This window comes from Syngnathoides biaculeatus, chromosome 12 (genome assembly GCF_019802595.1).
Source record: "Syngnathoides biaculeatus isolate LvHL_M chromosome 12, ASM1980259v1, whole genome shotgun sequence".
Lineage (NCBI taxonomy): Eukaryota > Metazoa > Chordata > Actinopteri > Syngnathiformes > Syngnathidae > Syngnathoides > Syngnathoides biaculeatus.
In genome coordinates this window covers 18,844,307-18,868,101 of record NC_084651.1, presented here as the reverse complement: position 1 = coordinate 18,868,101, position 23,795 = coordinate 18,844,307, and the positions used below count along the sequence as shown (strand labels likewise).

At 39.8% G+C, this 23,795-nt stretch overlaps 1 protein-coding gene and 1 long non-coding RNA gene across 2 annotated transcripts in view; one reads left to right on the top strand and one right to left on the bottom strand.

Moving 5' to 3' along the window:
* Positions 1 to 3,016: 3,016 nt before the first annotated feature.
* LOC133509457 (uncharacterized) lies at positions 3,017 to 7,141 on the bottom strand. The gene is made up of 3 exons (XR_009797347.1): positions 7,015 to 7,141; positions 6,863 to 6,905; positions 3,017 to 3,134 (listed from the first exon to the last, which is right to left on the bottom strand). It is a non-coding gene; the product is annotated as an uncharacterized LOC133509457 (long non-coding RNA).
* A 111-nt stretch (positions 7,142 to 7,252) lies between these two features.
* The window catches only part of zmp:0000000755 (phosphofurin acidic cluster sorting protein 2), an 84,801-nt gene continuing 68,258 nt past the window's right edge, over positions 7,253 to 23,795 (top strand). Inside the window, exon 1 of the mRNA XM_061836446.1 lies at positions 7,253 to 7,612. Coding sequence (XP_061692430.1) covers positions 7,401 to 7,612 — 212 coding nt within the window. The 5' untranslated portion in view covers positions 7,253 to 7,400. The remainder of the gene's footprint in view (positions 7,613 to 23,795) is intronic.

The window sequence follows — 23,795 nt, the reverse complement described above, 5'->3', positions numbered from 1 at the left end:
TTAGTATTTACCAGGTTAGACTGGTGTTTTACATCTACACCAACAGTGAGATACGGCTTTTCAACTCCAACATGAAAGAGGTGCTCTGAAATATGCAGAACAACAAAACAACATACATACAGGCTGCAAATATTATCAACACCTGCTGCAGAATGATATTAAGCATCTGATGGACATAGTGAGCAATATGGATCTGTGTAAAAGAACAAGCCAGGATCCCATAGACCTATGAATTCAAATCATGTCTATCCTTAATTACACTAACCTGCTGGACATCCTTCCCATCTCAATCCAGCCCAGCCTGTAGAGTTCCTTTTCTCCTTCTTTAGTGTCCAACTTGGCATGCGTGTCATTTTCTGCCTCTACTTTGGCTTTTGCCACCTCTACCTTTGCTCTTCATCACATCTCAATGTATTCCATTTTCCTCTTCTCAGTGCTGTCAGTGTTCCACTCTGTCTTTGCTAACCTCTTTCCTTGTATGATTTTCTGTATTTTGAGATTTCACCACCAAGTTTCTTTTTTCCCTTTCCTGTCAGAAGATAAACCAAATACAGTACTCTCCTTCCTGACTCTGATCAGCTCTGCTGTATTGGTTGAGTCTACTGGAAGCTCCCGCACAACACTCTTCCTTTATCAGTTCCCACCACATGGTTCTTGGTCTACCTTTGTCTTCTGAATCTTTTTTCCCACCACCACAGACATTTTACAAACCACCTTCGGCTGCTGACATGCCACACACTTCTCTACGACTACCTTAGAGGCAGTAACCTCTTTCAGATTACATCGTCCGCTTAAAATGTAATCCTACATCTGCTCTTTGTTACTGCCTCTTAAAAAAAAACATTTCAGCCATTTTTTTACCACCATCTGTCCAACCAAGTTCCTTTCCTGGATGCCAAACTTATTCATCACCCCTATTTCCTTTACCAACGTGTCCATTACAATCTGCACCAATCACAACACACTCTGTCTGGGATGCTCAGAACTTCTTCATCTACTTCAAGAATTTCCCTCTCAGCCCTCGATCATACCCTACCTGTGAGGCATAGCCACAAATCAAATGATACATCACACCATCAATTTCAATTTTAGCCTTATCACTTTATTTGATACTCTTTTCACCTTGAAAACATTCTTAGCTAATGCTTCCTTTAAAATAAGTCCTACTCAATTTCTCTTCACATCTACACCAGGGTAAAATAAATTAAACCCTGCCCCTAGCTCGTGCACCTACGTCATAAAATCACGTGGCATTGCCGTATTGCCGGTCAAAGAAAGCATTGTTGGAAGTTAAATCTGTTGAGACGAAATGAAAATATGTCTTATAGCACAACATCCAGAGTTTTGTCCGAGACCGTTATACATTTAGAAGGTGATAATAAACTAAGGTACGTGGAAAAATGAGGCACTTGGCATAGAGGACCCATATTTATTACCGAAGTCGATGTTTTCGCCGATATAAAAAATTGGACTGTTAATTTGCTTCCGCTTGGCTTGGAGAATTGGATATACACACGAATCTGGTGAGTAAGACATTGAGAGTTACACAGAAAAGTTTGAAAGAGTATAAAAATCTGGACGCCTACAAATACTTCATTGCTGGATCTGTTCTCAATCGGGAATAAATCCCACAGAGCTAGTGATGGACACACTAATTTTTTCAATAAAAAATACCAACATTTAAATAAATGACCCCTGGTTTTACACAAACCCGTGTTCATTAACTATGATTGGGAAAAAAATTTTGGACAGGGAGTCGTCGCCTCCGTACACGGAAGCGTATTGTGGCCACACGTTAACCTCTGTAAACCTCTCTGCGAAATACTTTTTTATTAACTTTTTTATTTACAATTACTTTTAATTTATTTCACGCATTCTCTCAAATGAGTCACTTTGGCATTATAGACACTAATTGGTAATTTGAGATTAAGAATAATTCCTGCCTGAAATGAAGTGATCATGACACTGGCGTGTGTATTTGGTTGAGCACCATCCATCACGTTCAATTTCCGAAATCCATCGATCTTTTCTGGTCTTTTCAGCTGGTATTCTATAGAATGATCTCTGTGAAGAACTGTCTTGTCTGTTGTGACAACTAACAGCACAACAGGTCTCGGGCATTGTGAAAATTCTGCTCCGGTTCAAAGTCTCCCACAATGTCGAGCAGCTCTGACCAGCAATATTTCACCGTGAAATCAGTGATGTCACGTGCATGAGCTCTATACTTGTAGCCTTATTCCCTTCCCACCTGGTCTCTTGGTCACCCTTTATCTTCTACCCACCGTAGCTGAATTGCTACTGGCATCCTGCAGGTTGATGGCGCTGGGGGTGGACATTTTAACCTGGTCCACGCCCAATCAGGTATGGAATTTTTTGGATGAACGCTCATATTTATTTGGCAAAGTTTTAAGATGGATGCCCTTCCTGACGCAACCCACTGCATTTCGGTGGGCTGGGGACCAGCCTACAGTTTGCACTCCCTTGTGCCCCCCATAAGGCAGCAGAGTGTGTAAGAAAAATGTGCAGTGTGTTAATTAAGAGGCTAGACTCCTGCGGGGTTGGCCCAGCCCAACTGACTGGAAGACCACAAAGAAAGGGGGAGTTGTCCCTCCGCCACCCTATGACTAATACCCACCCAAACACCAACTCCCCTCCACCACCCAGCCACTAGAACACTGCACAGGAGGCAGGTCTGTACAAGGCAGGAGGTCCCCACACCCTACTATAGGTCCCAAAGTCATTTGGGGACACCACACAGACCAAGTGTCCCGGGAAGAAAGAAAAGGAGGACAGAAGTAGCACAGCCCCTTACTTGGAGAGAAAAAAAATGGCTGGCGTCCTCAACTCCAAACCTTAGAAAGGGTAAAAATGAACAATTTATTTGTCTGCTTTGCAAGTAACTATAGCTCCTCAATCTGGTGACTTTAACGGTGGGGAAGTAAAGAAAGAAACTTTAAGATGCTGGTGTTGAACAGGAAGGTTTATTTTGTCCTTCTCAGAAGTGAACATGGAAAATGGGCGTACAAACATAGAAAGAAAAGTTAGAATTGCTTCTTCTTGCCTCTCCGACCAAATGCTTCTTGTTATGGTGTCGCAGCACGCTGCATGCACACTTACAGCTTCTTCTTGCTCACCTGTGCATGCGTCACAAACACAAAGGTTACACAATTAACATCCTATAGCAATCCCACATTGTCCTTTCTGTGGTGTCATCACAAAAACACAAAATATGTTATCTCTCATGACTATTCATATGCTCATGACATTGCAAGTTTATGTGCAACAGTGGCAACATGTTTCCCAGAGAATGTTGGCTGGTCTCCAAACTGATCAACCTTGAAGCCCTTTGAATGTTTAGGTTCTGCCGCAATCATCACTAACCATTATCCACTGTTCTTTGACATGTTTTACAGGTTTAGCAAAGACTGTGTGGCCTTGAAATTGTCAATCAACTAACTGCAATCTGCATACACCGTGGAATGTTTTTCAGCTTGAAATCAAGTTTTGTATCTGTGTGTGTGTACATGTGTGTGTCTCCACGGGTGTTTGTATGTGTTCTGAAATTGTAAAGGAGATTGTAGGTAACCAATGTCTCGAGCCAAAGATTTAAAACATTAAGAAAATTATTTTCCGGAATGCAGCATTTCCTTTCATAATTTTAGAACACTGTTTATTATAGAAAAGGAAATGGCCAGCTATTTCTATTCAGAACATGCTTATTATAGATTAGAATACAAGTAATGTATTTGATTTTGTAAAACAATCCCTAAATGGGTGCTATACATCTCTCCAACATGTGATTGAAAACATCAGAGATTTCATAATGTCTCTGTCTGCATTTGGAAAGTGTTTGTTATTTTGGGGGCTGTAAAAGAGTGTTTTTTCAAGCTTCAACCACAAACGCATATAGTGTGCCATCTATTGGTCACTATTGGATGAGCTTGCAAAGTACAATTTTCTGAGGCAATGCTGTTTTCTAACACTTGACGGCAATGTTATTCACATATTTATTTGCAAAGAGAGTTCTTTGAGTAACATACATTCGTGTCTAATAATAACCCAGAGAGCAGGTGGTACTTTTTGTAACGTGGCGTCAATGATAGAACATATCTAGCTCTTGATTCTTCATATCTAGGACACATTATATAAACCAATCTTTATGTAGCCACACACATTTCATTGAATCTAATGTGATCTGGTATGAGCCATCAAAAATCTTGCTTTTACAATTAAAACAATGCCTGGCCTACTACTGGGAAGGGGGTTGAGGAAGCCCAAGTACATAATATAATTAAAATACAGCAAATACATCAATCACTATGCAAGTGTGTATCACAGCAAATCATGACCTCAATCATTCCATCCACGTCTATCTTATAACTATATTCTTCCATTTATATCTTACATTTTCTCTTTATTAAGCTCATGAGTGAGCTGGAGCCTCTCCTAGCTGTCTTTTGTCGAGCAATAGAGTACACCCTGGCCTTGTTAACAAATAACTGGGGGACATAAAATGGACAAAAAAAACACTAAACATTCATATTCAAACTGGTGTACATTTAACTCATAGTCCCCAATTAACCTAACCTGCTTGTTTTGCAATGTACTGTATGAGGACACCCAGGTACTAGAGAAAACACAGGTATGCACAGGGAGATCATGGAAACTCCACACAGGAAGGCCAGATCTGAACTTCAAACCTCTAATCTCAGAACTGTGAGGCAGATGTGGGAACCACTAGGTTACCATGTTGTCTACAACCACAAAATTAAACTATTTATTTTACATAAAAACCTCTGACCGTTCATTATACATCTCCTGTGGGCCTCATAGATATATTTATTTACATGTAGTGTGTGTGTAGTGACATAATGTGCGTGCTATGTATATCCATCCATCCATTTTATTTGCCGCTTATCCTCACGAGGGTCACGGAGAGTGCAAGAGCCTATCCCAGATTTCAACGGCAGGAGGCGGGGTACACCCTGAACTGGTTGCCAGCCAATCGCAGGGCAAATCGAGACAAACAGCCACACTCACAATCACACATAGGGGCAATTTTGAGTATCCAATTAATGTTGCATGTTTTTGGGATGTGGGAGGAAACCGGAGTGCCTGGAGAAAACCCACACAGGCACGGGTAGAACATGCAAACCCCACACAGGCGGGGCCGGGATCGAACCCGGGTCCACAGAACTGTGAGGCCAACGCTTTACCAGCTGATCCACCATACAGCCATGTTATGTATACTGGACAAAAAACTGTAATAATGTCAAATTTAGCCACCTCCCTGAGAATTTACATGCAGTCTGGTATACTGGGAAGAAATAACCCTTGTACTGCACATTAATGACTGCAATTTTTTTTTTATCTTTGTTACAAAATGGCTGATTGTTCACAAACCCAACCCTGGAGAGCATGTCATGTCAAGCGGACTGAAATTTCACTTTTGTCTGAGTATGAGTATCACAACGTCTGCATTTTATAAGAACAATGAAAAACAAATCTAAACATGTCAAGGCTTGACTGCGTTAAGATAAAGAGATTGAGACATTTAATTCTGTGCAAGGGTTAGGTGTTGGGTAGAGAAAATACAAAATGTGTTTTGAAAGCAGAATTAGCACATGCAACCAATAGAAAATCGTTTTTCTGGCATTTCAGAGGCAGCTTTTGAATGTTTTTGATGAACAATGTTTTTACTCTTCACCTATCTCTCAGTGCAGTTTTCATTGGTGCTATGAAATATGTTTGTGGTTGTTCACAAAGAACCTTGAGAAGTTCATCATTGTTCATTTATTTTGAAAAGTCATTTTAAAAACTGCATTGAAATTATCAGTCTTAAATGTACATAAGATAAATGAACTTTTTATAACTACCATAGGATGGTAGTTTGTAGGATGACTTTGGTGGTCGGGAGGAAGATTAGGAAGACAAAGGTTGAGCAGAGAACCATGTAGTGGAAGCTGAGAAAGGAAGAATGTTGTGCAGCCTTTCAGAAAGTTGTGAGACATGATCTTGAACAGGAAGTGGCAATGATAAGAAAGAGGGAAGTTGGAAAGGCACTATGGTGGATGAAAAATGGAAAGGCAGTTGGTCCTGATGATATATCTGTGAAGCAATTTGGAGAGGTGGCTGCGGAGTTTTTGACCAACTTGTTCAACAGAATAATAGCGGGCAAAAAGATGCCTGAAGAATTGAGAATATGTGTGCTAGTTCCCATTTTAAAGAACAAAGGAGAGGAATGAAGATTAGCTGAAGTAAAACAGAATATATGTGCGTGAATGAGAAGGGTGGAGGGGGAAGAGTGAGGCTACTGGTAGACGAGATAGCGAGGGTTGAGGACTTCAAATACTTGGGGTCAACAATCCAGAGCAATGGTGAGTGTGGTAAGGAAGTGAAGAAACGGGTCCAAGCAAGTTGGAACAGCTGGCGAAAGGTGTCTGGTGTGTTATGTGACAGAAGAGTCTCTGGTAGGATGAAGGGCAAAGTTTATAAAACAGTGGCTAGGCCAGCCATGATGTACGGATTAGAGACGGTGCATGCACTGAAGAGACAACAGGAAGCAGAAATGAAGATGTTGAGGTTCTCTGTAGGAGTGAGCAGTTTGGATAGAATTAGAAATGAGCTCATTAGAGGAACTGCGAAAGTTGAATGTTTTAGAGACAAGGTTCGAGAGAGCAGACTTCGATGGTTTGGACATGTTCAGAGGTGAGAGAGTGAGCATATTGGTAGAAGGGTGCTGAGGATGGCGCTGCTGGGAAAAAGAGCGAGAGGAAGACCAAAGAGAAGGTTGATGGACGTTGTGAGGGAAAACTGTGTGGGCAGTTGGTGTTTGAGACTAAAATGCACGAGATGGGCTTACATGGAAAAAGATGACGCACTGTGGCGCCCCCTATCGGGACAACCTGAAAGGAAAAGAAGAAGATCTTATTGTATAATATTGGGGGAGAAACTCAAATGTCGATATTTGGCTGTTGTGTATTGGTAATATATCATAAGAGAACGTAATATTACGTTTTCTTGTCTGTGATATTGATATTTTTCTCCACACTGCACGCATATTCCACTTTTTTTTCTCCTTCAATTCTTCAAACATATGAGCCAGTGCTCTGGATTGAAAATGACCTACGTTCAGCAAGTATTTGTATTTGTTTACACATGGATAAGTATATAGCGCGGACATTCCCAAGGCAAGAGGTGCTGCCCCCTCCCGCCGTGTGCTGGCATGCCCCGCCCCGCCCTGACTATCAGCATCTGGGACATTGGTCGGCAGTCAGTAGAGAGCTCGGGTTCGGGACGTTAGCCGGCAGTCTGGAGGAGCTGGGCAGGCAGCGCGCACTTCACAGGCTCCCGCGTACGTCCGACACTTAGCTAGTGTTGCTCCCTCGGCAGTGGAGGTGATGATGGCGGCGGCTGTTGAGAGAGGAGGCGCCCGGGCCGCTTTCTTGAGCCCGAGCAGCGGTGCTGGTTGTGTACCGGCGCCGACGACGCTCCCTGCCGGAGCCCTCGTCGGGGCTGTGGTCCTGGGCTCGGGTTCCGGCGGCATGCCTGTCCCGATGAACCTCTTTGCAACCTGGGAGATCGACCGATCATCCCCGAACTGCGTGCCGAGGTACCGTTGACATTGTTACCTTAGCGTGAATATTTTGCTTTATATTGCTATGATGTGTGACGATGCTGCTTCTGTTGGATAAACAACGCCCTCGGTGACTAACGTGAAGCAATGCGAACGTGCTGCCATGCATTTCTGGTTTACTGTTGGGTTGGCTAACTAGAAAGCTAACTAGGGAGCCGGCTAATGCTAAAGCTACCAGCAGATACAGTATTACCGGTTAGAGTTGACAGGAGTTTGACAAACATTTCTTATCTATTGAAAGCATGAGGGGCTCCGGGCACCAGATTCGTAGAAGCATTTTAGTGCTTGTAATAATCATGATAATGACACTTAGTTTTATGAGTGTGTGCGTGTATTTCTAAATCCGATTGTTATGGTAATAACTAGTAGCTAGCAAAGTTGGGCTAACTAGTTTTTCTAATGGCTGCTGCAACAAATCGTCAGAAACTTGACCGAAGACTACAAATCTGTATTGACGTTTAAACATCTTAGGTACGTTTGAGTCCAGTTTTGATTAATTGCCGGGAACATTCCAGATACACAATGATACGGCCACCGTTTGCATAATACTGTCATTTTGGAGAGGAACTGTAAACAAATGGGATCTGTCTGCACTACCACTCGTGGTTGTCTTGTTTAGTTTACTCGTTTATATGCTCTTGTTGCTAATTCGTCAAAAGCAACCTTTAAAGCACTTCGTCATGTTTTCACACCGTGTCACAACTGTTTGTATGCACATTTACTGGTGGACTCTTCAGTGTTTAAGCCAACCAAACGATTTATTTTCAAGTAGACTTGTGTGTGCATTAGTATGCATCGTCGGTGAGCAGACACACCGCTTCCACCTGACCAGAAGCCTCTCGGGAGCTGAGGGTCCATTAATCAGCTTTGACCTAGATTTGTTCTACTCACTGGGGGGAAAGTGGGCTCGAAAGGGGAGGGTGTCCTTCTACTCTGGATTTGCATGCGTGCTTGCCCACTGCCTGCATGAGTATGCAAGCAAGTGTGAATAGTCACAACATGTGAACAACGTGAATTATTTACTGCGGAGCTGATGAAGTACACATGAGCATTATTCAGCGTTCACATGAGCTCCGATGACATCAAAGTCAGATTAAAAATATATGAGCATTTTTTTTTCAATTCTGTTTTTTTATCCAGTAGTGTATGACATTTTCTTTATTTCAACTGTGTGTGCTTCTTGAATAACATTTTGAAAATAAACTGTTTAACAATTGCTACCAGCATAGCTGAGGTTTTGCACAGACTTCTATGCAATTTGGTGTGTGACATTAGTGTGGCAAACTGCTCTTTAGGTCAGTAGTGTCAAACAGCTGATGGAACGCAAGTGGCCTTGCTAGGCAGTACAATCCAGACCGCAGCATGAATTCGAAAGTAAAAATATACACAAGACTTTGTGGTGGTGTGGACTTTGGATAATTTTAGGAAATAGAATGAGCTCATTTTGAAAATAGAATGGGAATACTCGCTTGGTAGTCATAAATTTAAATAATTTTCAAATTCAATACTCTATATTTCAGCTACAAATACACGTGATTTAACAGTTTGTGACTTGAAATGCAGTCACTGTGATCGGTAATCATGCACACATGTAGATGACAAATCGTTTTCTCAAGAAATCTGAAGTTGTTTTGGAAAATGATGCATTTTATTTCATTTTTCTTTTAAAACAAAGGTACCAAAAATGCACAATACTGTGGAATATCCAAAGTCAAACGTCCCATGACTTCCAAATTGTTGTCTTCTTGTCCTTTCGCCTTGTCCCGTTAGGGGTTGCCACAGCGTGTCGTCTTTTTCCATCTTACCCTATCTCCTGTATCTTCCTCTCTAACACCAACTGCCCTCATGTCTTCCCTCACCACATCCATAAACCTTCTCTTTGGTCTTCCTCTCGCTCTTTTGCCTGGTAGCTCCATCCTCAGCACCCTTCCACCAATATACTCACTCTGTTGCCTCTGAACATGTCCAAACCATCGAAGTCTGCTCTCTCAAATCTTGTCTCCAAAACATCCAACTTTGGTTGTCCCTTTAATGAGCTCATTTCTAATCCTATCCAACCTGCTCAGTCCGAGCGAGAACCTCAATGTCTTCATTTCTGCTACCTCCAGTTCTGCTTGTTGTTGTTTCTTCAGTGCCACCGTCTCTAGTCCGTACATCATGGCCGGCCTCACCACTGTTTTTTAAACTTTGCGATGAACGGCCATATTTGTTTGGCACCGTTTTTACGCCAGATGCCCTTCTTGACGCAACCCTCTGCATTTATCCGGGCTTGGGACCGGCCTACAGATTGCACTGGTTTGTGCCCCCATAGGGCTGCATTACTTCCAAATTGTTGTAATTTCAAAATATTTTCTTTTTCCAATTTGAATCTGTTGCACTTGTCCATCATAACATCACTATTCACTGTACAATGGAAAATTTATGTTTTAATAACAGTTTAGCAATTGTAACTGTCTCACAAGGAAAGAAAAGTTATTCACTATATAATCAAGAATAAAATGAAAAAAATTACCCTTCAAAGATTAACAAAGTAACGGACAAAGAACACTAAGAGTTTAAATGGCACGGAAGGTTCTCAGGTCGTTTTCATGCTAGACTTATTATTTTATTATTATATTTCAGGGGGTTGTATAACATACCCAGTTGTCTGTTATGTTAAATTACTTTTTTTGGAGCCCATGTATAACCATATTACTGTCGAGCAGTGATTCCCAACCAGTGTGATGTGGCACATTAGTCTGCCATGAGAGCTTTTCTAGTGTGCTGCTGGAAATGATCAAATTTCACTTAAATGGTATGAACAACAAAAATTGTATTTTCATCTATATGACAGTGGCATATAAAGACAAAAATTGAATGCTGTTCTATTTAATGACAGAAAGTGTACAATTGACTTGCATATCCACTGTGTGACTTTTTTTTTTTTTTTTGGTAGTGTACTGTGAGATTTTTCAAATGTAAGATATGTACATACCTAATCTCAATAAAGGTTGGGAATCACTGCTGCACAGTAGAAAAAAAAGAGATATTCTGTGCCTTAAAATGCTCAGTACAGTGTAAAGTTACTGTAAATAAATATTTTTAAAAAGCTTAAATGTTTGAAAGTGTCACATTTTATCCAAGCATACCATGCTGATCTGATTCATTGTTGATGTGCAGTGCTCATCATGGGTTAATTGCTTTCATGAGCGATGACAAATTTGTGTGCTATTCCCAAATCCGTTGCCAAAGATAAACGGCTTGACCCCCTCCCAAATAAATAAATAATAATAATAATAACTGTTCCGAAAATAGTGTTCCAAACTCCCAAGACTTGTTTTCTCTACTCCTTAAAGTGAAGGCCACAACCATGATAATCAATACAAGCATCATCACATGGCCACCATGTTAGTGGTCACCACAAAGGCACAGGAGGCATGTATTTTGGAAGTGGATCAAGTGATCTTGTACATCTGTGACCCGGAAATACATCAGTTCCATTCTCTCTGCATCGCCCCACTGTGATAGTGAATAACAGTCGGCCATTCTGGAGCTGACATTTTACATGACAGATGGAAACTATATTTGGACACATTGTTCCGTTCATTGTGATCCCTTTTATCCAATATCCATTATATTGGCTATATATATAGACTATCTTGTTCACCATTATTGGCATCCCATAATTTTTTCTGTATACTGTATGAAATAAATGGAAATGTTCTCAATTTATATAATCTGCATATTTCAATTGGAGGTCCCAAAATAATTTGAAAATCTGAAATCTGAAACAATCTGCGCCCCTCCAGTTTGAAAACCACTGCTGTATTCCAACAAGTGATAAGTAACAACGCAGCTCCATAAAGTGTCATGGTATTATAGGGCGGATTGTTTTACTTATATACTCCCCAAGAGGTTTTGCGTCAGGAAGGGCATCCGGCATAAAAACTGTGCCAAACAAGTATGAGCGTTCATCTGAGATGACACACGGTGGCGACCCCTAACGGGACAAGCCAAAAGAAAGGAATTGTCTTACTTATATGCTTCATAAAGTTCTTTAGTCGTTGTCCGTGCATTATTGAACATATTAATCTGGTGATGATTCTTAACTTTTGTGGCTCCCCTTGTCTCTTGCTGTCATTTGGGAGTCACACTACTGTTGTGATCTTCATTTTTTCCCCATATTAAATATTTTATTTGTACTTAAATACTTTTAATCATGTAAAGCACAAGGAGTTACCTTGTCTATGTAATGCGCCATACAAATTTGCTTTGAAAAGGAAGAATATTTGATACACATTTTGTAAATGTGCAAGTGTACCTGATAATGTGGACAGTCGTGTTTTTGTAAGAAGAAACGTAAATCAATCAATCCTGTCAGGGGAAAGAAAGTGTGTCTGAGGTTACAACCTCAGTTTTCTGGAACAACTTTGTGATATATATGTAGTATTGTGTTCACCGGACATTTCCAGTAGACAGAGTATCATTTGATATGCTCTGCACAGGATTGTGGATTGTTTTTTTTCTTCTTCTTTTTTTGCCGTTCACTTTGCTTTGACACATTGCGTGAGCAGAGTTGCCCCAGCCTGTTTCAAACCTCCAGTGTGAATTAGTTTCATTTTCACCGTTGAATACAATGACAATGGAGTGTAAAATAGTTTTATCAGAAGCATTGCTTGAAACATGTCCCGTACTCTAAACAGAAGCAGTTTGACCCAGCTTCTCATCTGTTCATCTCCTAATAGAACACTTGCTGGACACACAACAGTCAAACGACTCAATGCCAGCTAAATAACAAGTGTCGATTAAGAATGCTTTTGAACACACCCATGGTGCCACTTAAGGTAAACACAAGAGAATAACTTGTCCAGTGGGACTTTTGACTGCTGAAGATTAGTAGGTCTTTTCTGTGATTGAAAATTTGTTTGTTCTCTTAATGTAGTGCACATCTGATTAACATTTCTATTCTCAGTGTTTGACTCTAGAAGTGTAACAGTTTGGATCAAGCGTGGGTTGATTGGATATGCCTGCAAAGTGTATTAAAGGCAACCCAACAAGTCAAATTGTTACATATGAAGTGTTTTTTGTTCACATTTGTATATGTATTCATTTGTTTTGTTTTTGTTTTTCATTTTATACTGTGGTAACGTCATGTGTATACAAATAGGCAAGGAATGAGAGGCAGTTTGGCAATCGAAAGTGTTGTCTAAATAAAGGTCAACTTGAAATAAGCTATCATTCAGTAAACTAAAAAATGCTACTTTTACTGACCAGCATAATAGAGAGAATTTTGAGAGAGAATTAATTCACTTACTTCGTGTACAAAACATACTGAGAATGTACAGAACTGTGGCCTATAAACCAAAGTACTGACCGTCATCGTGACGTATGGTGGGTTACTTGAGCATTCCACTCCCAATTTGTAATTCATGTTCCTCTAGTTCATTAGCACGTACATCTTGAGTTGTTTGTAGTGTTTTAAGACAACTGAAAAGTCACGTTTGTTTTACATTTGCGGAACGTTTTCTTTTTCATCTTGGACTTCCTCGCTGTCACTTCTGATACAATGTGGAGTTGCTGTTGCCGAATTGCTGAGTATTTTTTTTATTAAGATGACTCGTCTGTTTTTCGTTCTACGTTACAATGATGCAACACAATAGCTCTGTTTTGGGGGCGGGGGATGGAGCATAATGATTCTAACCAGTGTGTTCCCCATTTTTTTTTACTCAAATAGCTGACGCTAAAGCTCAGTTTTGGTGTCGCTGAGTATCCAAGGATATAAATATTGTGCATTGCCTAATGTGGGGATTCATTTCTGTAATGTTTTGTCTTATACACTATTCTTTGACTGCATTTCACAGTGGCACAACTACTTTTATCAAACACTCAAGCAGCCCTGTATTGATTTGACAAACTGATTTAAATGTCTCAATCCACTCTTGATGCTTGTTGAAATTCCCTTTTCCACGGCAGTTTGTCAGTATAATGGAAAATCTAAATGCACTACTGTACTTGAATACTTTTTGAAATACAATCAGAATTTTTTGAAAAATGTCTCAAACATCAGAGCCTCGATCATCAATGCAAAAAGTTGCACCACCTGTAACAATGGGTGTCTGGATGAAAAGCATATGTAAGAAGAGAATACCCAATGGAAGTAATGTGAATGAGAATGTTAAAATATTACATTTTATGCATTGAGAAAGGGCCCCTTTTATATAGTGTACCGTATATACAGCATGTCAATGCGATAATCTAGTCTATCTTTCATCGGGATCTGAGCATCTGAAATCAAACCATATAAAGTGGTTGCATAATTTTTAAACTTATGGAAAATAGATTTATTTAAAGATTTATTTATGATTACTTATTGTATATAAGTAGGTTAGGAGTGGAAAATTAGGACAACTCATACAGTATGTGTCACCCCCCTCCTTTGTTTTTTTTCTGATGATTTTTTTCTGTTGTGACCAGAGCATTCTTCATTCTGGGGCCCAAGATAACTTTTTTGTCATCTATTTGAAAGAGTCTTATCTGTGTCATAAATAAGTATACTTTTCACATAATCCCCCCATTTTAGTGTAATCTATCAAAGTAATGTCTATTGATGTAAATAAGACAGACAGACATGGTCATTCTTGTTTGTATTGCTCTTATGCCAGACAAAGACATCCAATTACTACAATTATTTATGGTATTATTTGTAGAAATATATGTTCAAAGAATAATTTATTTAAAGAAACAGTTGAAGCTATTCTAACACCGGATGTATCCATCCCTCTTAAAACAAACAATAACACTGACCACTGCCTAAAATGAAATGAGTTTATTTTGTCCATGTAGTGCCTTGCAGCTAAAGCTTTGGCCATTGTCTCTTTTAGTTTGGGGCTGCTGCTGTAATTTGATTTCTTAACAGGAAAGGAGGAGATAGTAATCAAATGGACAGTTACTGTGCTTCCTAAATCATAAAAACGCCTTCAGCCGTCTCGAGTGGCCTTTAAGAATGGTAATACAGTATCGCCCGAAGGTAGCTTGGATATGCTACGGCTTTCCCGCGACACTTCTGAGGAAAAGCGTGTTGGAAAATGCATGGATTGAAATACAGACACAAACGGCAGTCGTATCACTGTAATGTGGATCACATCTACGGGTCTCCAGATTCCGCAAAAAATGAGGATCGGATCAGATCAGATTGGATTCAAAATTTCATTTTACCACTCTTATGAAAGGAGTCAATTACATCTTCTTTTTAAGCACTTTTATCCAGTAGCGCCCAGACAGCATGCAGATCCTATGTCCTCATAACAGTTTTGTACGGTGACAGTAGTGTGAAAAAGTGTTCGTCACCTTTCCAGAAACACTACAATTTTTGCCATCATTGACCAAATTTAAATATTAGTGAAAGACAACACAAAATATTAGTCAAAGCCAACACAAGTAAACACATCATCCAGTTTTTAGGTTTTTATTATTAAGGGAGAAAATCCAAACATATACGGCCCGATGTAAAAAAAGTGATTGTTCCCACCATTTGTGAAAAATGATTACTCCCCCTGTTAAAACTTAGCTGTGGTTTATTATACCTGAATTCATTTATTTAGTCACACTTAAGGCTGATACTGCCACACCTCTTCTCAATTAAGAAATCACATAAGTATGATCAGGAAATTCAGGAACAAATGAAAAATAAAGTAGTGGAGGGCTATCAGTGTGGAAAAAGGTCGTAAAACAATTTGGAAAACTGCGACTCAAACCAACCACACTGAGAGGCAGTCTAAATGCTAGAGGACTCTGCATCCTTTTGGACAATTGTCCCGAAAAAAGAAAAAGAAAACAAGTATACCATCGGATTACTAGCAACCCTTATTGCTCTGTGACTGTTACCGCAATGTCTTCATTTCTCAGAGAATTCTGTCAATTGAATCTGTCCCTTGTAGTACTCGACATGTATTTCGTACTAGAGTGTCTCCAACTAGCGAAGACGAATTAACTTGTGTTTCTGACCTACTTGGAAAAATAAAGATGATTCCGATTATCCACAAATGGCGAAAACATACAATGGGTACGGAAATTATTTAGACCCCCTTAAATCTGTTCCATGACACAATTCTGTCTCTGAGCTCTTCGGGCAGTTTCTTTGACCTCATGATTCTCATTTGCTCTGACATGCACGGTGAGCTTTAAGGTCTCATATAGACAGGTGTGTGACTTTCTTAATCAAGTCTAATCAGTATCATCAGACATACATGGACTCCAATGAGGTTGTAGAACTCAAACATGATCAAAAGAAATGGACCGCACTTGGGTAAATATGAGTGTCACAGCAAAGGATCTGAATACTTACGTCTGTGTGCTATTTCAGTTATTCTTTTTTAATAATTCTGCGAAAATGTCAACAATTCCTTTTTGCTGTCATTATGAGTGCTCTGTGTTCAATAAGGAGGAAAAAATTAATCACATTTTCTGCACTCTTAAGACAGACTTAAAAGCCTTCCATTTTCTAAAAACCCGACAGTGTGCCTTTTGATCTGATGAGCCTTCTGTGTGCATTGAGTTTCAAAATCTGTAAAGATTTTTTTTCCCAACTTTGATAAGCCCTCTCTATAATTGACTGTCGGAATGTAAATGCTGTAATCTGAATCTTTAAATGAGCCATGTAACTTCAATGGATGACACTGATCTGACCAAAGTGCATACGTCTGATGTTGCTCACAGTGGTCAAAGGGGTGCTCACGGGCTTAGTTTGTTTGCTCAGAAATGTTGGGAAGTCATCGACATTATGAGCCATTTCAAAGGAAATAGTTTCACTGAAAACATATCTGGGATATAACACAGGTAATGTTTCAGTATCTAATTTATATAAATATGAGATTGTGATTTACTTTGACTTGATCTAAATTCTAACATTAGACTAGTCTGTCCATATATCGAAATAAAATAAAATAATTTTCTCCCGTGGTACCATGTTATATTGAAGTTGAAAACTTTTCCCCTCTACATGCTTTAGGAAGGTATAGATCATCTACTGCTAGCGTTCCTCAGTGGATTGACAATAGATACCGCCATAAATTACACTAGATTATAACAATAGATCATGATGAAATAAAATGATTTGATTATATGAATACTTAGTTTTGAAATTGAATGTCTATTGACCTCTTTAAAAATGTTTGTCTCAGTCTGGGCAGTGTCAATAAATTATGATTATGGTATTAGGTGACAACTACATACTCGGGTAAAACAATTTAAGTTATGTTATTTTAAGGTCTTGAGATTCCATCTTTAATCACACCCGCAACGTTATATCTGCGGGCATGACTGGTGGACCACACCCGTAACTTTATATCTGCGTGCATGACTGACCACACCCGTACATTTTTCAAATGTTAGTGACTATGATATGGACACAATGCTGGTCGCGGAAAAGCCATCAGACATTACGTAATACTTACACTATGTACTCTGGCACCGATAAACCAATCAAAGAATATTTGTAGTACGTACAGTACGTACGCTTACCTCTGCCACGCTTCCAGTAAGTATGCAAAACAACATTTGTGGCCATCAGTTCTGTGGTTGTAAATGGTAATAGTGCAACCACGAATTCAATATCATTGAATGTATGGTTCAGAAGTGGAGCAATCAAGAAAATGAATTGTGCCAAGTTAGTGTATGGAATGTCTAATTTCCAACGCAAATTATCTTATCTAGACGAAAATATATGTTCAACTGTCCCATAAAATGCATAACCTTTTCCATGTTTTTACTAAAAAATACAAGTGTTTATGAATTAAAGTCCGCTAACATTGACCTAGTTTCCTGTGTCTGAAAAAGGCGTGTGGCTGACTAACTATGACTAACTAAACCAAACAAGAACTTCACAAATGCTTACTGGTCTTTATTTCCAACACGAGGCATATCCTGCTCCCTGCGTGCTTGGCACTTTCTTCATGGCCAGTTATTCGTCTGCATTCGAATGTGTATGCTGTCTAACTGGCTCAAATTGATAACCTTTAACATCTTTATAAAGCTCATATTCTTCACCATCTTCATGGGACCCTTCAAAATAGTGTTCATCGCTCGAAATATCGGAAAGTTCAGACGTTCTTACAGTGTATTCCAACGCTTGCCATTGTTGTCACTGGTTCTGACGTCACGTTCCTACTTGGCTGTTTCCGCTTCGTTTCCGTCTTTTTCCGGCGAATCCAGCAATGTGGGATAATATTTTGGCGATAATCGAAAAATAAAAATGTTCGTAACAGATTTCATATTTGAATTCTGCATAAAAACTGTATAATATTAGCAAAAAGGTGCATTGAGGACCTTCCATACACTTCAAGAAGACAAAGCAAAGTTTCCGTGGGAAGCGAGTTGGCCAAAGTTAGAAGACGTACTTGCACAATGGATTATTTAACAAAGAACAGCCAGTAAAAAGTCTCTACACTCACCATTCAACTGAAGGTAATAACATTAGCACAAGATAAGATCGAACACTTTCAAGTAGGTCAGTCATGGCGTTTTTGTTTTATGAGGCATCATCTCTCCATCCGCACAAAGACTACCATGGTGCAGCAACTGCCACTGGATAACAAAGATTGGTTAAAAAATGTGAGTGTCTTGTTCAATAATAGAACAAAGTTGATTTAAACAAAGTTTTGCATTTGTTACCTTTTTTTTGTAAATTGTAACTTTTATCATGTGCCCTGTAATACGGTGCACCTTATGTATGTGTTACGTACAGAAATAATAATTGAGACTGTGCTTTATAATTGATGCATTATTTGCCTTGAGGATGCTCGTGGAAAAGTACAGAGAAGGTCAGAAGGAGCTACATTGTGTCTTTGTGGATCTAGAGAAAGCCTATGACAGAGTACCAAGAGAGGAACTGTGGTACTGCATGCGTAAGTCTGGTGTGGCAGAGAAGTATGTTAAAATAGTACAGGACATGTATGATGGTAGCAGAACAATGGTGAGGTGTGCCTTAGGTGTGACAGAGGAATCTAAGGTGGAGGTGGGACTGCATCAGGGATCAGCTCTGAGCCCCTTCCTGTTTGCAGTGGTAATGGATAGGCTGACAGATGAGGTTAGACTGGAATCCCCTTGGACCATGATGTTCGCAGATGATATTGTCATATGCAGTGAAAGCAGGGAGCATGCAGAGGAACAATTGGAAAGATGGAGACATGCACTGGAAAGGAGAGGAATGAAGATTAGCCGAAGTAAAACAGAATATATGTGCGTGAATGAGAAAAGTAGAGGGGGAAGAGTGAGGCTACAGGGAGAAGAGATAGCGAGGGTGGACGACTTCAAATACTTGGGGTCAACAATACAGAGCAATGGAGAGTGTGGTCAGGAAGTGAAGAAACGGGTCCAAGCAGGTTGGAACAGCTGGCGAAAGGTGTCTGGTGTGTTATGTGACAGAAGAGTGTCTGCTAGGATGAAGGGCAAAGTTTACAAAACAGTGGTGAGGCCGGCCATGATGTACGGATTAGAGACGGTGGCACTGAAGAAACAACAGGAAGCTGAACTGGAGGTGGCAGAAATGAAGATGTTGAGGTTCTCGCTCGGAGTGACCAGGTTGGATAGGATTAGAAATGAGCTCATTCGAGGGACGGCCAAAGCTGGATGTTTTCGAGACAAGATTCGAGAGAGCAGACTTCGATGGTTTGGACATGTTCAGAGGCGAGAGAGTGAGTATATTGGTAGAAGGATGCTGAGGATGGCGCTCCCAGGCAAAAGAGCGAGAGGAAGACCAAAGAGAAGGTTTATGGATGTGGTGAGGGAAGACATGAGGGCAGTTGGGGTTAGAGAGGAAGATGCAGGAGATAGGCTAAGATGGCAAAAGATGACACGCTGTGGCGACCCCTAACGGGACAAGCCGAAAGGAAAAGAAGAAGACTGTGCTTTATAATTCGGTGCACTTTATGGTGCGTAAAATACTGTAAATTATTTTAGCAAATTGCTGCAATATAACAGAGTGAAAAACTCAAGGGAGTGTGAATTATTTCCATACCCACTGTAGAACAGTGGGGAACCTTCCCAGGAGTGGCTGGACGACGAAGATTTCCCCACGAGTGGAGTGAAGACTCATCCAAGACTTCACAAAAGATGCCCTAACAACATCCAAAGAACTCTAGGTCTCACTTGCCTCAGTCAAGTAACCTATACAAGAGAGACTGAGGGGGAGATGGAATGCACGGCAGAGTTTCAAGACATAAAACACAACTGAGCAAAAAGAACATTAAGGCTCATCTCAATTTTTCCAAAAGACATCTTGATGAGCCCCAAGAATTGTGGTAAACTACTCTGTGGTCTCACAAGACGAAAGATTAATTTTTTGGATAGTGAATGTCCCACGACATGTGACTTTTGGAACGTACCCCCAATAATATTCCTTGGGGATTTTTCTTTCTTAGTCACTGCAGGTGTGTATTTCATTGTGCACTGTACTGCCGCTCAGAAGTCAACACATGCACACCAGGAATAGCGAAGGAAACTATATCCCAGATGCATTGGTTCACTTGGAGGAAATCAAATGCTGTTCCTACCATTTTACCATTAAGTAAAAAAAAAAAAAAATAATGAATTGAACTTATTTTGCACTTAAAACCTTTAATTTATATTTGTGATCTATTGATGTTTTCCATGGTTTACATTTTTTTTTTAATTTTGTCTAAGTTACCCTTAGAGCCCAATTTCTCACATGTGTCTGCATTAAATGGATTGTTTTTGGTAGTTAAGGTCCACTGGGTCTTATGTGACCCATTATCTAAACCGGAAGTAAATAAGTACATTTTTCCAAATGTGATGTTTTTGTGTTCCTTTGATGCTTATTGATTAATTTAGTTTTTTAAAAGACGATTTGGATGTCTTGGGTTCTATAGGCTTAATCAACCCTTTTCACACATTTCATACTGCAAAATAATTCTGTATGATTATTACTGATATCGGATTACACCAATATCGGTATCGGCCAATACTTGAGGTTGCAATATTGGTATTGGATCAGAAGTGAAAAAGTTGGATTGGGAGATCACTTTATTGCACCCACTCCATTTATCTCATTTGCCCCTTAACTAGATGCAAATATTTGTTAATACTATGGAACCCCTCAGTTGGACACAGTTGTGACATCCAGGTCAGCCTTTGTTTTGTTTGGATTGCAAAAATCTTTCTGGAGATTGTGTGTATTAAAAGTAAAAACACTTTTAATGCTGTGATGGTTGCGCATGATATATCCTGATTTGTATCATGCATTAATGCTGTGATGGTTGCGCATGATATATCCAGATTTGTATCATGCATGTTGGCAGTTAAAGCTCTATAGATGCATATTTCTCTCATAGTATGCCAAATTATACATTTTTACGACCTCCAGAGTAATCAATTTGTCCTGAAAATCCTAATGTTGAAATCAACTAGACTCCTTGCTGCACTGTGTTGTTCACATCGTGGACCAATCAGCACCATGACCCTCCCCCTATTCACGCTCACTCCCACCGCCTAAAATGTGTCAAAATCCATTTGGTTTCCTTCCCGTGCCTTCCTGGAGAAAGATTTATTTCCTTGGGGAGGGTTTCACATTCCTGGCAACTTGACAATTACTGGGACAGTTCTCTTGCTCAACCCCCACTATGCTCTTTTGTGTTCAATTGTTGACCAACAACCTGCACCATGGGAGGTGGAGCTGTATTGAAACTGTGGATTACCAATTCATTTAAAGGTTTAGCTGATTTGTCTCAGGACTTGAGAACCAGTAGGCTGCTTCTCTTGAATTTGTCATGAAAGGAAAAGTCCCCAACGGTTCCTCCACCCAACCACTGCCTGGATGTCAGAATGGGATTAAGTTCAAATCATTGCTGGGTAGATAATGGGTTCTTTCCAAATTAAATTCAGTCTTGTATTCAAACACTCAACAACTCCAACTCAGGGTGAATCAGGCCTGTCTTGATATTCTTATGATCTCTGCCTTGTTCTTGTTCAACTTATTTCCCACCTCTCCCATGCAGGCATTTCCTGAGTTGGATGTGCCAGCAACAACACATGGACTATTCTTTCAGTTAAAACTCTGTTGTGGATGAATGAAAACACCTGACACCCCATCTCAAAACAAGCTGTCATTGCATTGTCATTTGCAGTCTACCAGAATCAGATGTATAAAATGTCACCAAAACATGGGTTAAATGAATTTTTTTTCTTTTACCCTCCCTGCGGTTGGTTATATACATGGTACATATAAATGTCCATTTAGCTCATTTTATGACAGGTTGTGATGTTTATTTCTGAACAACAGTATAGCTTTTGACCAGGAATGTGTGGAAATATGGGCATCTGCAGACATCACAAAGAATCTCTGTACAGTATAGATGAACTTTGACATTGTTCAGTATATCATACCAGTAGAACTGGAGACATTATGCTAACTGATAGAAATTGGAACATGCACTTACATCCTCCATGCACGAGTCTAGGTTATTCAGAATTAGTCATATTGAATATTGTTGTACTGAATTTTTTTTTAAATTTCCTACCCCATGTATTTGAGGGCTTGTCAAGTAATTATTGATACTTTTTGGTTCTACCAATTCTGGCAAACTAACATTTCATTGTGTGAATTATCTGTATTCAACAGCATCTCTCTTTATAATGAACACCTGGTTCTCTCTGTCTCTTGCTCTTCAAGCTATTTTCTGCATCGCTTGTTCTTTAAAAGGCGGCATAGTAGAAGACTGGTAAACACACGTGCCTCACACTTATGAGGACCCGAGTTCAAATCTGGCCTTGCCATGGTGCATTTTGCACATGCATGCACATACACCCAGTTGAAGCCAGAGTTTTGCATACACTGTGCACATTTCATTTTTTTCTGTTTGAAGTCTTTTCAGATTAAACCTCTCCGGTTTCAGGTCAGTCAGGATCACCAAAATTTTAGAATTTTGTTAAATGCCACAATAATGATGGACAAAATTTCTTAGACAATTCTACATTATTTTCTTCGAGGTCAAAAGTTGACATACATTTCCTTAGTACCTTGTAGCATTTCCTTTGTACTGCATGATTTGGGTCAAACATTTTGGGTAACCTTCCACAAGCTTCTGACAGTACTCTGATGGAATCCTGAATAATATCTCAGTAGTGGCGCCTTCAAGCGTCTGGAAATTATATATATATAGAAACGTTGGCCTCACAGTTCTGAGGTTTGGAGTTTACATGTTCTCCCCGTGTCTGCGTGGGTTTCCTTCGGGCACTCCAGTTTCCTCCCACATTCCAAAAACATGCAACATTAATAGGCCTCTCTAAATTGCCCGTAGGTGTGATTGTGAGTGTAGTTTTTTGTCTCAATGTGCCCTGCGATTGGCTGGCAACCAATTCAGGGTGTGCCCGCCTCCTGCCTGTTGACAGCTAGGATGGGCTCCAGCACTCCCCGCGACCCTTGTGAGGATAAGGGCGAAGAGAATGGATGGATATATATGTCTCGATTTGGGACTTGACTTGACTTGGGCTCACCTCTGCCGTTTGCCCAAAATTAGATAGGATAGGAGCAAGAACACCTATAAGCCTAGTGAGGAAAAAGCGGTACAGAAGATGGATGGATGGATGGATGGGTGTTTATAATAGTCTTCTAAAAAAATACAAATATCAGACACTATTAGCTGTTTTATAAATTGAACTAAAGATTTCAGATAGATTGACTAAAACATGGACATTTTGTGTATTTTGTTGACAATAATAATGGAATGAATAATATCTCAGTATTTTGTCACAAATCCTGAAAGAGATCAAGAAAGAAAACAGTTCAATTATTACTTGAGGTCTGGTTAAGGACACATCAGTATTTAGTGTAACTCTCAAACAGTGCTGATCCTGTGGCCGGCCCATTTGTCTAATCCCAGATTAAGGAGTCTGAACTGTCTGTTTCTGTGTATGTTCTATTGGTCAATTAGCCCAAAGCACTCTTGCATGTCACACCATTCTTCCGCTACCTCTCTTTCCCCCAATTTTTATTGATCCAAGACATTTTTTACAGAACAAAAGTTTCACAGCACTCTAAAGAAAAATGTCACAAAAAGAATACAGATTGAAAGAATGATGGCATTGTCACAATGAATTAAAAAATTAGTTTACAGTTGGTACAGAAAGTAGTCACACCCCTTTAAATTATTCACTCTTTGATATCTTG